The sequence below is a fragment of the Tilletiaria anomala genome (genome assembly GCF_000711695.1).
Source record: "Tilletiaria anomala UBC 951 chromosome Unknown K437scaffold_41, whole genome shotgun sequence".
Classification (NCBI taxonomy): Eukaryota; Fungi; Basidiomycota; class Exobasidiomycetes; order Georgefischeriales; family Tilletiariaceae; genus Tilletiaria; species Tilletiaria anomala.
In genome coordinates, this window is record NW_013546981.1 from 116500 (window position 1) to 130224 (window position 13725).

At 57.1% G+C, this 13725-nt stretch overlaps 4 protein-coding genes across 4 annotated transcripts; 2 read left to right on the plus strand and 2 right to left on the minus strand.

The window, feature by feature from the left end:
* Positions 1 to 142: 142 nt before the first annotated feature.
* On the minus strand, positions 143 to 2658 carry K437DRAFT_121242 (uncharacterized protein). The gene is made up of 3 exons (XM_013387804.1): positions 2151 to 2658; positions 1268 to 2072; positions 143 to 1182 (listed from the first exon to the last, which is right to left on the minus strand). Exons 1-3 carry the CDS (start codon positions 2403 to 2405, stop codon positions 302 to 304), a joined length of 1941 nt encoding a protein of 646 aa, XP_013243258.1. The 5' UTR covers positions 2406 to 2658; the 3' UTR covers positions 143 to 301.
* Positions 2659 to 3483: 825 nt separating this feature from the next.
* Positions 3484 to 6272, plus strand: K437DRAFT_121305 (uncharacterized protein). The gene is made up of 2 exons (XM_013387805.1): positions 3484 to 5976; positions 6046 to 6272. The coding sequence occupies exons 1-2, from the start codon at positions 3613 to 3615 to the stop codon at positions 6124 to 6126; spliced, it is 2445 nt and encodes an 814-aa protein (XP_013243259.1). The 5' UTR covers positions 3484 to 3612; the 3' UTR covers positions 6127 to 6272.
* Positions 6128 to 9549, minus strand: K437DRAFT_247084 (pseudouridine synthase). Its single transcript, XM_013387806.1, has 3 exons — positions 9395 to 9549; positions 9283 to 9322; positions 6128 to 9212 (listed from the first exon to the last, which is right to left on the minus strand). The coding sequence occupies exons 1-3, from the start codon at positions 9426 to 9428 to the stop codon at positions 6149 to 6151; spliced, it is 3138 nt and encodes a 1045-aa protein (XP_013243260.1). The 5' UTR covers positions 9429 to 9549; the 3' UTR covers positions 6128 to 6148.
* Positions 9550 to 9760: 211 nt separating this feature from the next.
* K437DRAFT_256550 (uncharacterized protein) lies at positions 9761 to 12039 on the plus strand. The gene is made up of 5 exons (XM_013387807.1): positions 9761 to 9892; positions 9973 to 10497; positions 10568 to 11068; positions 11186 to 11446; positions 11535 to 12039. Exons 1-5 carry the CDS (start codon positions 9866 to 9868, stop codon positions 11793 to 11795), a joined length of 1575 nt encoding a protein of 524 aa, XP_013243261.1. The 5' UTR covers positions 9761 to 9865; the 3' UTR covers positions 11796 to 12039.
* Positions 12040 to 13725: the final 1686 nt, after the last annotated feature.

Sequence of the window (13725 nt, forward strand, 5' to 3'; positions counted from 1 at the left end):
ACGTTATTCAGCCACATCCCTCGTTTCCGTCCAATCGACGCGCACGAACGGCAAAAAGTAGAATTCGCAAATGCAATCCAATATCATGCAGCACACAGCTCATCTTTTTGGCTTGAATGCATCTCGCGAAGAGTCATCGCGATAAAAATGGATAATGATATATGAAGGGGAGCAAGCTTTGAGATCAGCACAGCGAAAATATTATGTAGTCCGGGAGTCCAGCTCGCAAGAAGCCATAGGTGAATGGAACACCCAGCATGGCGCATGGTAACAGTCCGTAGAAGAGCGGGAGGCCGCGCATTCAGAAGCCGGCCATGCGCATCGCTGCAGCCTTCTGCTCGTCATCGAGCACAGGCAGGCCGTCGGCGCCGACATGGCTACCAGATCCTGCAAGCGGGTTGCACGGCGGCTCGGAGAGGAGATACGCAGGAGCTGGCGCTTGTCGTGGCGACGGCGTTGCGGCTGCTAGGGTGTTGCTCCATTGAGAGGAAGAGAGAGCAGCGGAAGAGAAGTCGGAATTGGTTCGGCGCGAGAAGAGTGCTGGCGACGAGATAGCTGCTTGCGAGCATACGCTTGGACAATGCTCTTCCCCATCCTGTGCCTTCGGAACGGCTGCTGCCCCTTCAACATTCACTGACACATGCTGTACGACGCCGGCACCGGTATTATTAGCATCATCACCTTCCCAGCTGTGCCGCCGCTCGCCTAAAAGCGCTTGCACGAGTGTCGTGCTTTTCCCTCGCCGGCTGTCGAATCGAGCCATTTCGGGCGTCATCGGCGCTTCGGTATCGCGCTGCTGCTGATGCATCATCACTATGCCACGTGACAGGGACGGGGAGCGTGTAACCTTCGCCAGTGACCCGGCCGCTGGGTGGTGGCCCCCATTCGCCAATGAATTTGGTGCGAATGATGCTGGTGATCCATTGACATCGTTGAGCGACGCAAGGAAAGGCGCCTGCAATACGGATGCGGTGCTGTCCCTCTTGAAACCCGTGCTGTCGCCCGACGGCAGGCGGGTGACTCCGATGCCGATAACACCATTGTTGAGGTGCTTGCCGCTGCATCCGAAAGAAATAGCAGAAGCGTGCCGGCTCCCTCGTCGACTGGAGAATGCCGGTGCCTCAGTCAAGATGACGCGCTGGCATAGGATGCACATAATTGGTGCATACAAGCTGATCAGAGCTGGTGAAGCAGAGAACAAAAGCTACGACTCAGCGAACTGCGCTAAAAAAGAATGCAAGCATGGCAAACCCGTGGGACGACTCACCTTTCGAATGAATGCTTTTACTTAACTCGAGGCCAACGTTGGCAATGTTGAAGGCGCTGGCAACGACAAAGTACATGAGACCGTTGCGAGATAAGATCGAGAGCAACGGCGTCACGTTGAGTGATTCCCAACGCCGGTGGATGTGGCCCAGAATAGTAAGGGATAAGGCACGTCTGGCCGCGCTTGCGAGATTGCTCCTGCCCTCGCCTATGACCTTGGGCGACTCCTTGGCAATGCCGTCGTCGTGCAGCATGGCGGAAGACCTTCTTCTGGGAGAGTTCATCGTCGGAGCGGGGAGGTCGCTGTAGTAGCACAGCTTCCAAAAGCTGAGCCCGATGGTGATGGTGTCGAAGACAAAGGCCACCAGGTAGAAGTATGCCTGCAGGTCCGTCGAGCCGGGACGCGGCAACGGCATGCAGGCGCCGTTGCTGAGCAGTGTCTCCTCAGTGAACCACAGCAGGCCAAAGGACATGGCGAATTGCAACGCGGTCAGGACTATGAGGAAGACCATCACGCGCAGATCGCGGTCCCAGATGGCGACCGTGCGCCGTACAAAGATGACGGCGACGATCAGCTGCACAACCGCTGTGACCTCTTGCTGGTGAATGAGGCAGGCCCTTGTATTGTCAAAATCGCCCCAGGTGGAGTAGGCAGGCAGGATTAGCGCCGGAAGCGTCCCGTAGCGGACGAGGGCGAAGAGCCATGGCTGCACCGACTTCCAGCCCATGCGGCTATACAGGCTAAATTCGGCGGGCAGAGTCGAGATGAACTCCCAAGCATACAGCGTGACGGCTGCGACGGCAACCTGCGGAAGATGTCACTCTGCTGTCAGAATCCCTGGCCATCGCAGCGCAGCGGCTGATGGAACTGAACGATGGCTCACATTATTGATTATGAACTGCTGCTCTACAAACGCGTCGATCGGTAGCACCCTGTTGCCTTCCTCCTGCTGATACATGCTCCCATCCTCCGGCCTGAAGGAATTGTAGGCGCTAGCGACGGCAGCGGCGGTCGGGTTGCGCATGGGTCGATAGTGCGCCCCGAACCTCGAGCTGAGGTCAGGGCGAGTGCGATAAAAGCCCTGCTGCTGTTGCTCGCGGTGCGCAACGGTCAGGGCTCTCAGAAGTGGCAAAGTCATGGTGGCGCCAACGCGCTTGGCTGTGGGCAGTATAATCGCAAGAGTTGTCGACAGCTGTGTCTAGTTATGCGACTGGTGGTGCTGCCAACATGTGGGCCTCCGAATGAAGTATCCGCACCACAAAGTGCAACACGCTGACCTGACCGATATCGAGCCGACGCGCGCAGGCGAAAGTTATTTGCTGTCACAAGCTTGGAGCGTACGAAAGCTTCTTGCTAGGTATGTATACCGTTGCCTCTGCCTTGACGGCCTTCCGCGTCGAGGCCGCCAATGCATGTGAAGTTGAGGGGGGATCGGAGTTGGAGCCAATAGTCGGGATGGTCGAGTCAGCACCTATTGCAGCGGCCAGCCTGAGAGCAGGACCGCTCGTCCACGTCCATCGCCCGAAAATAATCTAACCCAAGCAGCAGCAAAGTTGTTGGGATGACAGAGCCGATCGAGCGTAGAAGAAGGGGACGGTCGACGACTGCGCGCCTACATGCATCAAAGCCGTAAAACAGCAAGTGAATGACACATTGTCGCCTGTCTGGTGGCGGTGAGGCGATGAGGTTTCGGCTTCGTGACCGCTCGAGGACTCATCGTCAGTCGGGCCGGCAGCAGAGCGGTGAAGATCGTTTGCCCGCCTCCTTATCTCAAACTTCGGAGGTACGGTTCACGATATAGTAGGGGGTTCGCTTTTTGGTGCCGTGCAGTGCTGTGCAATGTCAATGCGGTCCAATCGGAAAGAGCCAAATTGCCCCCTGCCACGGACAGTAGGCCCCGGTTGCCGGCCGAAGAAAAAAAAGAGAGCACGAGGGTCACGTGCAACAGTATCACTCACTCTTCGTCTTTCATCGCGATCCACCAGATCCTTTTCATTGCTTTCGTCTAAGTGTCGCGCCTGTTGATCTCTCTCAGGAGAAACTTGGCCAGCGACACGACTTCATCTCTCTCTGTTTGATCAGCTAGCCTCATGCCGTACAGCGGTAGACTGGAGCAACAAGATTGACCCATCCATTCTGCAAACGTGTGCTGCATAGCGTTTTGTGCACATCATAGGATCGACGCGCGCGACTCTAGCACTCGGGCCACCGGTGGGGAACGCTTCGGCTGGCTTTGTGGCTGCGCAGGGCTCCAACCGATTGCGTACAGGGAACCCGTTCGAATTCTTTGCGGTGACGGGTTCCAGCCCATTGTGTAGAATACAACAGATAGGACGCAGGCAATAATGCCACGGAACGCCGCCGCGGCAGCATCAGGAGGGAGGCGAGGGACGAAGTCGACCAGTGGCGCAATGGCAAGGACATCGTCGCGCCGGGCCCCGCCTGGCGCCAGCGGCAAGAACGACTCGTCTCTGGCAGATCAGTTCACACTGACTCGCAATCCCTTGAGAAAGACCACGGCGATGGCGACGGCGGCAGTAAAGGCCGAGGATGGAGGTGTAGGCGACAAGCTCAAAGTGAAGGACCGCAACGTGACCACGGCAACCGTGCCAGCCGCAACATTAGACAAGATGGATGCAAGGGCGCAAGAAGAATTTAAAAAGCAATTATCCGCTTCGCAGACGGCGACAAGAAGAAGCAAGAGGCGCAAGCTTGATGTGCTCGGCGAGATGTCGGTCGATACGACCAGCGTGCAGTCGACATCGATAGCCACCCAATATGCGAGCAGAAGGACGAGGTTGATGCGCGCTGGTGGTGGTACGGGGGTTGAGAGACAGAAGCGGTCCTCAATGCAAATACCATTGAGTACGACAGCGCAGCAAGTCGAAATGCCAAGCTCTGCCGTTCCTGCTACCCTTGACGATGGCGAGCTAGAGTACTTCGATATTCCCAGCACGCCGCCTCAGATTCGATGGCAGAGACAGGAGGATCAAAGGCGCATACAGCAGGCGAAGGCAACTGTGCACGAAAATGGACAGTCAGGAGACTCGGATCAGTCTGCGTTCGCACACCTGCCGAGCACGCCGCCGCATATAAGATGGCAGCGCGAGGAGCAGGGTGATCCGCCGGAGACCAGCCGCGATGCACCTAGCGGAGAAAGCGTCCAGATATTAGCACAAAAACCTACAGAGGAGGCAGAGGAGGAGGATCAGGGCACTTCGGACAAGGAAAACACAAAGCCGGCCAATGCGCGCTCGCGTGCGCTTCTCATACATTTGCAGACGCGACGAGGCAAGCCGAGTGCCCCATCTTCATCAAGTTCGAATTCGCGAGCGGATGCAACGATGCTCGACCAGAGCAATGCTCTCGGGCTGCTAGCGGTGCAGGAGCCAGTGCATTCGACGCCAATAGCTGTGAATGCGCTTGACCAGCGACGCAAGCCGCCACAGGCGGGGTGGGCCACAGGACGTCCAGCACCAGGTGGTGAGGCGCTGCAGGGAGTGGGTGAAGAGCTGCGTCGAGAAAACGGCAGCAAAATCCGCCGGCCGCTTGCTCCACTTAAGATTGCTGAAGCGGTTGACATCCAGCTGGGCGGTGTGAGCGCATCAAAGAAGCGGTCTGCAGAGACTCTCGACGATCTTCTTGGAATGAACGAGGGTGCGCGCGGACAACGCGACCGTCGCGCTCTGCTTCCAGATCGCGCCGATAAAGACTCCTCGACGGCCGCCATCACGTCATTTCCCCCTCAGGATCCCGAGCGACTGCAACGCTGGCTAAATGCACATGCGCGAGAGTCAGCGTCGGCGTCGGCTACAGCGTCGCCAGGTGGAGCAGGGGGGCCAAATCTGACCCCTCCCTCGCCGCCGTCGACGCAGCTGGATGACCGCCAGAACGATAGAGCTCGCGCGCAGCGAAATCATCTTCGTAGCAGGGCTCCTGGGCCGAACAAGGACGCCGACGACGAGTGCGCATTCAACACCGGGCAGCGCGATGATGATGATAACGCAGCAGCGCGAATGGATGCGGAGCACAGCGACGATGATCCGTTTGGAATCATGCAGGAGATCCGAGCGACGTCGCGTATACAAAGGCGTAAAGGCCTGTACGTCCCTAGACCCCATCACTCACCCAGCCAGTCGCTCACGGGGTTTACGGCGTCTCGATACGATGCGCGAAATCCATTGACACACGAGCGCGCGCCGCCTGTGTCGAGTGCGGCATTGCCGCGCGCAAACCGCCTTGCCGTACAGGAGGGGAGCAAGGATGAGCACGGAATATCCGCCCTCTCATCCTGCTCGTCACCCTTGACATCCGTCGCACATGAAACCGCGCCGCAGAACCCGGCCGCCAATTCTGGCGGCGGCTTGAGCCTACCGCCTGCATCGTCACCGCCACGCGTACAGGACTTGCTCGAGCTCCTGCCAAAGCGGGCAGGAAAGCATATAAATGACCGCAAGGCGTCAGGAGCTTCAAACAAGAGGGGCAGGAAGGGAGCAAGCAAGGTTCAGCACGCACCGGTCAAGTCAGTCAAGCGCCAGATCATCAAGCTCTCCAAATCTCCTAAACACACTGTGAGAGCCTTACGCGATTCTTCTTCTGAGAGTGGAGCGGGAATGGGCGACAAGCTCGACATTCAGCAAAGCACGACGCTCCCCAGAGCACGAGCGGGTCTGCAGCCCAGGAGCGACAGTATCCAATTATCTCCGCGCGTGAGTCTGCCAGTTGTTGTCACATATACTCATCGACTTTGGCTGATTGTCTACCAATGCGCACAACAGGCCGTGGCAGAGCGCAAGGCGCGCCTCCAACTTTACCACGATCTCGATCACTACGCATTAGGAGAAGAGCTGGTCTTGTGAGGTATATTCAATTGCTGCTTGACTAGAGGACACGCTCCTTGCGCAGGTCAAAAATGCCTACAATGTGTCCGCAACGAGCCATGCGCAGACCACCAGACTCCTCCGCCATCCGAACGCCCCACTTCCGAGCCGACGATACTGCCACGCCGCTCCGCTCCTCCGCATTGTCCTCTCCTGCTTCAAATGGAATGTGAAGCGGCGCAAACGCCAGCCGATACTTGCTCAGATGATCCTTCTTGCTCTGGACCTGTTGCTCGGCCACAATGCGCTGCAGCAGTGTGTATTCGGCGGTCATGAGGATCGCGTGGCCGCCCGGCTTGAGTAAGGCGAGCAGCGCCGGGAGGAGGTTCCTGTATAGCCTGTGGACCTGATTCTTCGTGAGCACCCTGTGGCCCCACGGCAGGTCGGTGACGACGGTGTCGATCGTCTCACGGCCGCCAAGGAAGGCGGCCATGGCGTCAACATCCGTCGCGTCCTGCGTGCTCGTCTTGATGCGGTCATGCAGGTTGCACAGAGTGATGGCTGCGTCGGCTTTAGCAATTGAGGCCGTGTCGATGTCACAAGCAAACACCTTGAAGTCCAGTTGCAGATTCTGCAAGGTTGCAACCATCTCTGTTGCGATACGCCCGACACCGACGCAGGGCTCGAGTAACTTGACCTCAGACTGGCCTGGTTCCGGGAAGACTCGAGCAAGGTTCGCAAGAGTGTGCGCTCTGTAGAAAGCCAGGGCAGTTCCGCCACCTGCAGCTGCGCCAGTGAGAGCCGCTGGTCGAAGCTGTGACTCGCCGACGGGTGGATCCAGTTCCAGGAGAACGAACAGCGCCCCTGCCGGGGGTGGACCGTGCTCGATGAGGTTGTTGGGACGCTCATTGGCCCCAAAATTCGGCACCATCTTGAACACGATGTTCAATTGTGGCGCCTTGAGATCCACGGTCCATTCATTGCGTGGATCATCCGCCTTGGTGTTTCCATTAAGCCAGCTCCACACGCAATCGCTCAACTCATATTCCATGGTCTTGGAGATGAGCGTCGGGAGAAGGTATCCGCAGCGATTGAAAGTGCATCGAAAACTTTGTAGTGGCGCGTTGTATTGGGTTTTCCTGCGTTGTCGCCAGAACGCCAACGCTTGATCTCGCGCTGGCAGGCAATCATCCCATAGCTTTCGGATGAGTGCTATGAGGTCCCTTTCAGACTGCGGCAGTTTCTCCGGGTGATCAGATGAGGAATGCTCCTGCTCCACTTCTGCAGTGTGCTCTGCATTGCTTTTCGGTGCTGCAGATTTTGCTTTGACTGATGCAATTTTCTCCCGTCGTCTGCTCCGACCTCCAGAGCGTCGATCGTCGCGCAGTCGTTGCACCACCTCTTGAGCCAGGGGTGCTTCGCCCATTACGAGGTGCGCTGCTTCTGCACTGCGCACTTGTCCATCCTGCCAGGCATCAACGAGAGTCGCGCTGATTCCGTCCTCCACCTGTGCTCGTACGTGCCCGGCTTGAAGCCATGCTCCGAGCGGTGGTGGCCGCACCATTGCACCGCGCTCTTTCAGCACACGCTGCAGATCCTGCTCAGCAAAGTCCTCGAGACCATGGAAAACCTCAAAGAGCACAGGGAATGGGCAGGCTGGTGCAGGAGCACTTGACGAGGATGGGGCGCTGCACATGTCCAGCAGACGAACTGTAGTATCCTGTTCTTGCTGTGGGGGCACAGCCGGATGCGCTGGATCACTGAGTTCAACACCTGGATCCAGAAACTCCTTCGAGAAGCCAACAGGTTCTGCTGGAGGTGCGGATCCCGATGAAAACATTTGACCGCCTCGTTTGCGTTCGGCTTGTGAGATTGCTTCTTGCCAGTCTTCGCGTGCCCACCACGGCAACTCATCCTCATAGCACCACTCTTCTGTTTCGTACTTCATCGCATGAAGATAAATGAATAGCTCTTCTGGTCTGGGATCAGGAAGAAGCGGGATCTTGCACTCGTCGCACATGCCGCATGCTTCTGTCTCCACGCGCTTGAGCCAGCGGTTGCTTTGGGTGTCAATTTCGATCCCGAGGCTCTTGAGAACTTCTTCGCCCTTGCCTTTTGCAGGGCGCGCGGTCTGAGCATTTGCCCCGGGTAAATCGGGAAGTTCAAGCTCGGCCTCTTGGAGAAGGTGGCCGTAGATGACTTCGTCCTTCCACCGCGCCCAGTCCTCCTGTCCGTCCCGCTGCGCCTTGATGGCGGCGATGATCGCATCCACCTTCGAGGAACCGGTCGAGCCGGTTCCCCCCTCTCCCTTCCAGCTTTCAGTACTCACTGTCTCTTTCGCCATGTCCTCCTGCGACCTGCCTTCCCAGATTGCGTGACCGTAGACGGGGTCGTTGCATATCGGATGGCCGAGATACTGGACATGTACCCTAATCTGATGTGTTCGCCCAGTTAGCGGTCTACACCATACAACGCTGGTATCCGTTGCAGAGTCATAGGAGAGACGATGGAAGATGGTCTTACACGGCTTCCCAAGCGGGTGTACGATGTTGACGCCTGACTGACGGTCGACGCTCAATATTGGTTGTTCGCACGTCACTTCCTTCCCGTCTCCGGGAAAGCGCCCACGTACTCTGCAGACGTAGTTCTTGCGAACGTCGCCAGATAAATAGACAGCAGCAAGCTTTGAAGCTGCTTCCTTCTTTGTGGAAAGTACCATGACTCCAGATGTAAGACGGTCGAGTCGATTGGCAGTGTGGACTTGTGATATACCGTGGTCTGCTTTCAGCATCTCAATGAGCGTTGAGCGGTGATACCTCCCGGCGCTGTGGACGGGTATGCTGCCTGGTTTGATCACCACAAGTCTTCCGGCATCGTCGTCTCTGTGCAGTATCCGGATGGGCTCTGCGGTGACGGGAGGCTCATGTCGATGCACACGGTTGACAATTAAGTCGCCATCTTTCACGATCTGCCGCGGTGATGCTTTAGAGCCGTTGACTGTGCAGACGCCTTTGTGAATGGCCCACAGGTAGTATTCCTTGGTGCGATCGCGGAATTCAGTGGTGAAGATCTCGAGCAACTCGCGTCCGATCCACCGTTGTTTTGCGTGTGTGGTATAGTCATGCCTAGCCGCAAAAGGTCATTGAATGTCAGTCACGAAGAATGTGTGCTGCTAACTCATACAGATTGACGCACCAATATGGTTCTTGCGTGCGCAGACGAAGACCCGGCAGGGCTGTCAATCACCGCATAAAAGTCGCACACACAGTCAGCTTTCGCACACCAGCGGTAGCATCGCAGTGCTCACCTGAGGCGCTGCCCTCGGCATTCTCCGTGCCCATTTTGCGGCTCTTGCACTCTGCGAGTTTCGCAATCCTCTTTCCTGTCGTTGAAATGCCCGCCGTCAGCTCAATCGGCACTCATGCGCGTCAGCGCTCCAAATAGACAATCCGAGGTCCATGCCGCTGGCGAAGTTACGACTGCTGGACGACTGGATCCAAAAATTGGCGGAACTGGGAAAAGGCGAGAAAACAGAGAACAGGGAGGCGACGAGGAGAGGAAGCGGATGGCACTGTAGTGCCTTTCGCCGTTCCGCCCCGGAGGTGGATTGGTTGCCTGTGCTTTCTCATCAGCTCGCCGTGATACTTACCTGGAAGAACGTTGCAGACGTGCATACTGATGCGCAGCGGGAGATACTTGACGGCCATTGAAGGAGCAGAGAGCAGCAAGTGAGACCACCGGTATACCACATTGAAGCGAGCTGTACCTTGTTGGCAGAATGGCGGCTCCAATTTTTGCCCAAGAGGTGAGACCAGCGTAGTGGTTGTCAGATGTGCATTCCGGACGTTGGCTGACTCTGGATTGTCGTGATTCGTGAATCCTTAGGCGACTGAGGAGAGGGCTGAAAATGCTCGGCTCTCCTCCTTTGTCGGTGCGCTGGCACTGGGAGATCTTGTCAAGTCGACCCTTGGGCCAAAGGGAATGAACAAGATGCTGCAGTCCGTCGGCTCCAACGACATTATCGTCACCAACGACGGCGCGACGATTCTGCGCTCGATTCACCTCGACAACGCGGCAGCCAAGATCCTGGTCAATATTTCTAAAGTACAAGATGACGAGGTCGGCGATGGCACGACTTCCGTCTGTGTCCTCGCCGCAGAGCTGCTCCGGGAGGCTGAGAAGCTCATTGAGACCAGGATTCATCCGCAGACAATTGTCGAGGGCTACAGGATTGCATCGGCGGCGGCGCTGCGAGCGCTAGAAGAGTCGGCCGTGGACAACGGAAACGATGCGGAAAAGTTTAGGAAGGACTTGATCAACATTGCCAAAACGACGTTGTCATCGAAGGTGCTTTCTACCGACAAGGACTACTTTGCCAATCTTGCAGTGGAAGCAGTGATGCGGTTAAAGGTGCGAGGTGCTGATTTCTCTTCTAGAAAAATCGATAGAGCTGACTTTGACTTACCGCAACCATGCGCAGGGCTCCACCAACCTTGAGCACATTCAAATCATCAAGAAGGTGGGCGGGAAGCTGACAGATTCGTTCCTGTCAGAGGGGTTTATCATGAACAAGCGCATCGGGACAAACTGCCCCAAGACGCTGCGGAATGCGAAGATCCTCATCGCAAACACGAGCATGGACACGGACAAGATCAAGATCTTCGGCGCACGCGTGCGCGTCGACGGGACGGGCAAGCTCGCCGAGCTGGAGAAAGCCGAGCGCGAGAAGATGAAGGCCAAGGTAGAGCGGATCAAGAAGCACGGCATCAACTGCTTTGTAAACCGTCAGCTTATCTACAATTACCCGGAGAGCCTGCTTGCGGAGGCGGGCATCGTCAGCATCGAGCATGCCGACTTTGAGGGTGTGGAGCGGCTTGCGCTCGTCACGGGTGGAGAGATCGCGAGCACCTTCGACCGGCCGGACTTGGTCAAGCTGGGCCAGTGTGATCTGATCGAAGAGATTATGATCGGCGAGGACAAGGTGAGTGCAGCAGCCATGTAAGCGCGCAACTGGCGGACACGCTTTGTCTGACGCATCATTTATTCATTCGCTCGCTCGTGCTGCTTTGCTTTTCTCGTGTGTAATTGCTGCTCGAAGCTCATCCGCTTCTCGGGCGTTGCAGCCGGCGAGGCCTGCACGGTCGTTCTGCGCGGCGCGACGACGCAGATGGTGGACGAAGCGGAACGCTCGCTGCATGATGCGCTGTCCGTGCTGTCGCAGACGGTCGGCGAGACGCGCGTCACGCTCGGCGGAGGCTGCTCGGAGATGGCGATGAGCAAGCAGGTGGACGAGGAGGCTCGCAAGACGTCGGGAAAGAAGGCGATTGCCACGGAGGCTTTTGCGCGCGCTTTGCGTCAGGTGTGTTGGTGCTTGCTCCCTCCGAAGAAGGAAGCTTTGTTGCTGACGCCTCTTCCCGTCTTTGCCACCTTCTCCCTCCCCTTTTCAGCTGCCCACCATTCTGGCAGACAACGCAGGGCTGGACTCGTCGGAGCTGGTAGCGCAGCTGCGTGCCGCACACCAGGCCGGAAAGAAAGACGCAGGTTTGGATCTCAATGAGGGCGCAGTCGCGTCGATGGTCGAACTCGGCGTGACGGAGAGTTACAAGCTCAAGAGGCAGGTGGTCATTAGCGCCAGCGAGGCAGCTGAGATGATTCTGCGCGTCGACGACATCCTCAAAGCGGCGCCGAGGAAGAGAGAGGCACATTGATGATGACCGTCCCGCAATCTTCTGCCGCTTTCGTCTGCGCTCCGTCTGTTCAAGCCGTACACGCTGTACGATCACACACGCGAGACCGCCCCTGGCAAGTGGCACCCCGTCGGTCGCTCTTGTATCTGGAGCGCTCTGACATGTACATCCGCGCATGTAGTTTGCAACATTGGACATGGCTAATGAGAGCATGGTGCAAAGGCCATGCGCAGGGTTCGATGAATGCTACAAATGAAAAACATGTCGTCATCAACTAGCAGCCAGCGCTCTTTGATATGCTTCGTGCGCTGGTACAGATGTCCAGCGGCATGAGTTAGCTTGGGGGGCACTGAGCGCTGGAGCTCGAGTATGCTCGACATGGCCTAGCTGCTCTCGTTCGAGCTCAACCTAACCCCACCTGCCCCGATCGCCCTTGTTGGACATGCCCGATGCCTGCTCATCGGTTTCGCTGCCCTGCTTCCAAATAGTGGTTGCGCCATCCCAATCGGACAGAACTTGCCAAATCCCGATCCTTTTAAAGTGAAATGGAGTCGCAGTGTCGAGCACGCGCCACACACGCACAGACCACATTGATGAGGCGACGAGGCCCAGAGAGCATCGCATGCAAGCACCGTGAAGGAAAGCGGAGCAATGCTGGTGGCATCTCGTTTCCACCTTTCGCAACACTCGGTCAGCTGGCCTTACGTTGCGGGTTGCCGCCTGGCGGCACGCTCTCAGGCTTTATGCAATCTGCACCCGCCACTGACATCACCTTCTTCGCCAAGGAGACCGCGGACGACGCGGAATGAAATGCGTCACGCAGTGACGAGGTCAAAGAAAATGATGCCGAGAATGAGGAATTGCAAGGCAGGATTACATGAAAAAACCTACAAACCTCTCCCCTAGGGCCGAGGGGGCGAAAAGCGAGAGAGGAGAAAAGAAAAGGCCAGCAAGGCGTGGGAGCAATTACTGGTACCGCTGGTGAGACATTTGGTGTGAGAGGGGTGTCCAGACTCTAGAAACCAGAAACCAGAAGGAACGTGAGAAGCATGGTTGGATGGACTGGCGCAGTGGCCAACCAGCACGTATGGTCACACGCAGAGGGCGCGAGACCTAGCCTAGCCGACGCAACGCAGCGCAGCGCATCGCATCGCATCTGATTAACGGGGCAACAAACGATCATGATCCAGATCAACTTTGCGTTGTAAGCAGCCACCCGCTGGTCGCAGACAAGACCAGAACACTCTTTTTGAAGTCCCGGAATCTCGTCAGTTTCTGCTGTGCACATCGTCGGTGCAACCCTAACAACAAAAGCGCGCCAGTGTGTTTGTACGTACGGTGGTACTGGGGTGATGGAAATTCACCAAATTCACGCACCAGACACATGGGAATCTGGTGAATGTGCTCGGTGTGCGTCGGGGTACAAGTCTTGTCTGTGCTCGTGGTCGAAGGGCACTTTCTCACGGGTTGCCAAAAACTTGCAGCCCGGCCCCTTGTACACTGCTCCAATGCCTGGTTCTTCTCGGTCGTGCAAGCTTGTATAGAGCACACTCATCACGTCGCACTGGCGAGCAGCCAGACGCAATCGAATTGTGAAGGCACCTGCTTGCTATCGCGCCAGCCTTGCTTTTTAGGGAGAGAATCAGGTGAATGACGCGAGAGAGGATTAGAGTGGAGCAGGGTGCGAGCGCAGAGCAGCGCAGTGCTGCAGCGAGCAGCAGCAGTAGCAATAGCTACAGTGAGACAGTGGACGGTCGGCACGGTGAGAGAGGAAGCAACACCCCCACACAGCAGGCAGCCGCCAGCCAGCCTCGCGCTCCCTCCATCTCGCTCCTATCCACCCGCACGCAGACTCCACCATCCTCCTTTTTTTATCAATCCTCCAACCCCCCTTCCTTGCTCATCCTCTTAGGTTGTCCACCTCGTTCTCTCCGCTGCCCTTATCCAGCGC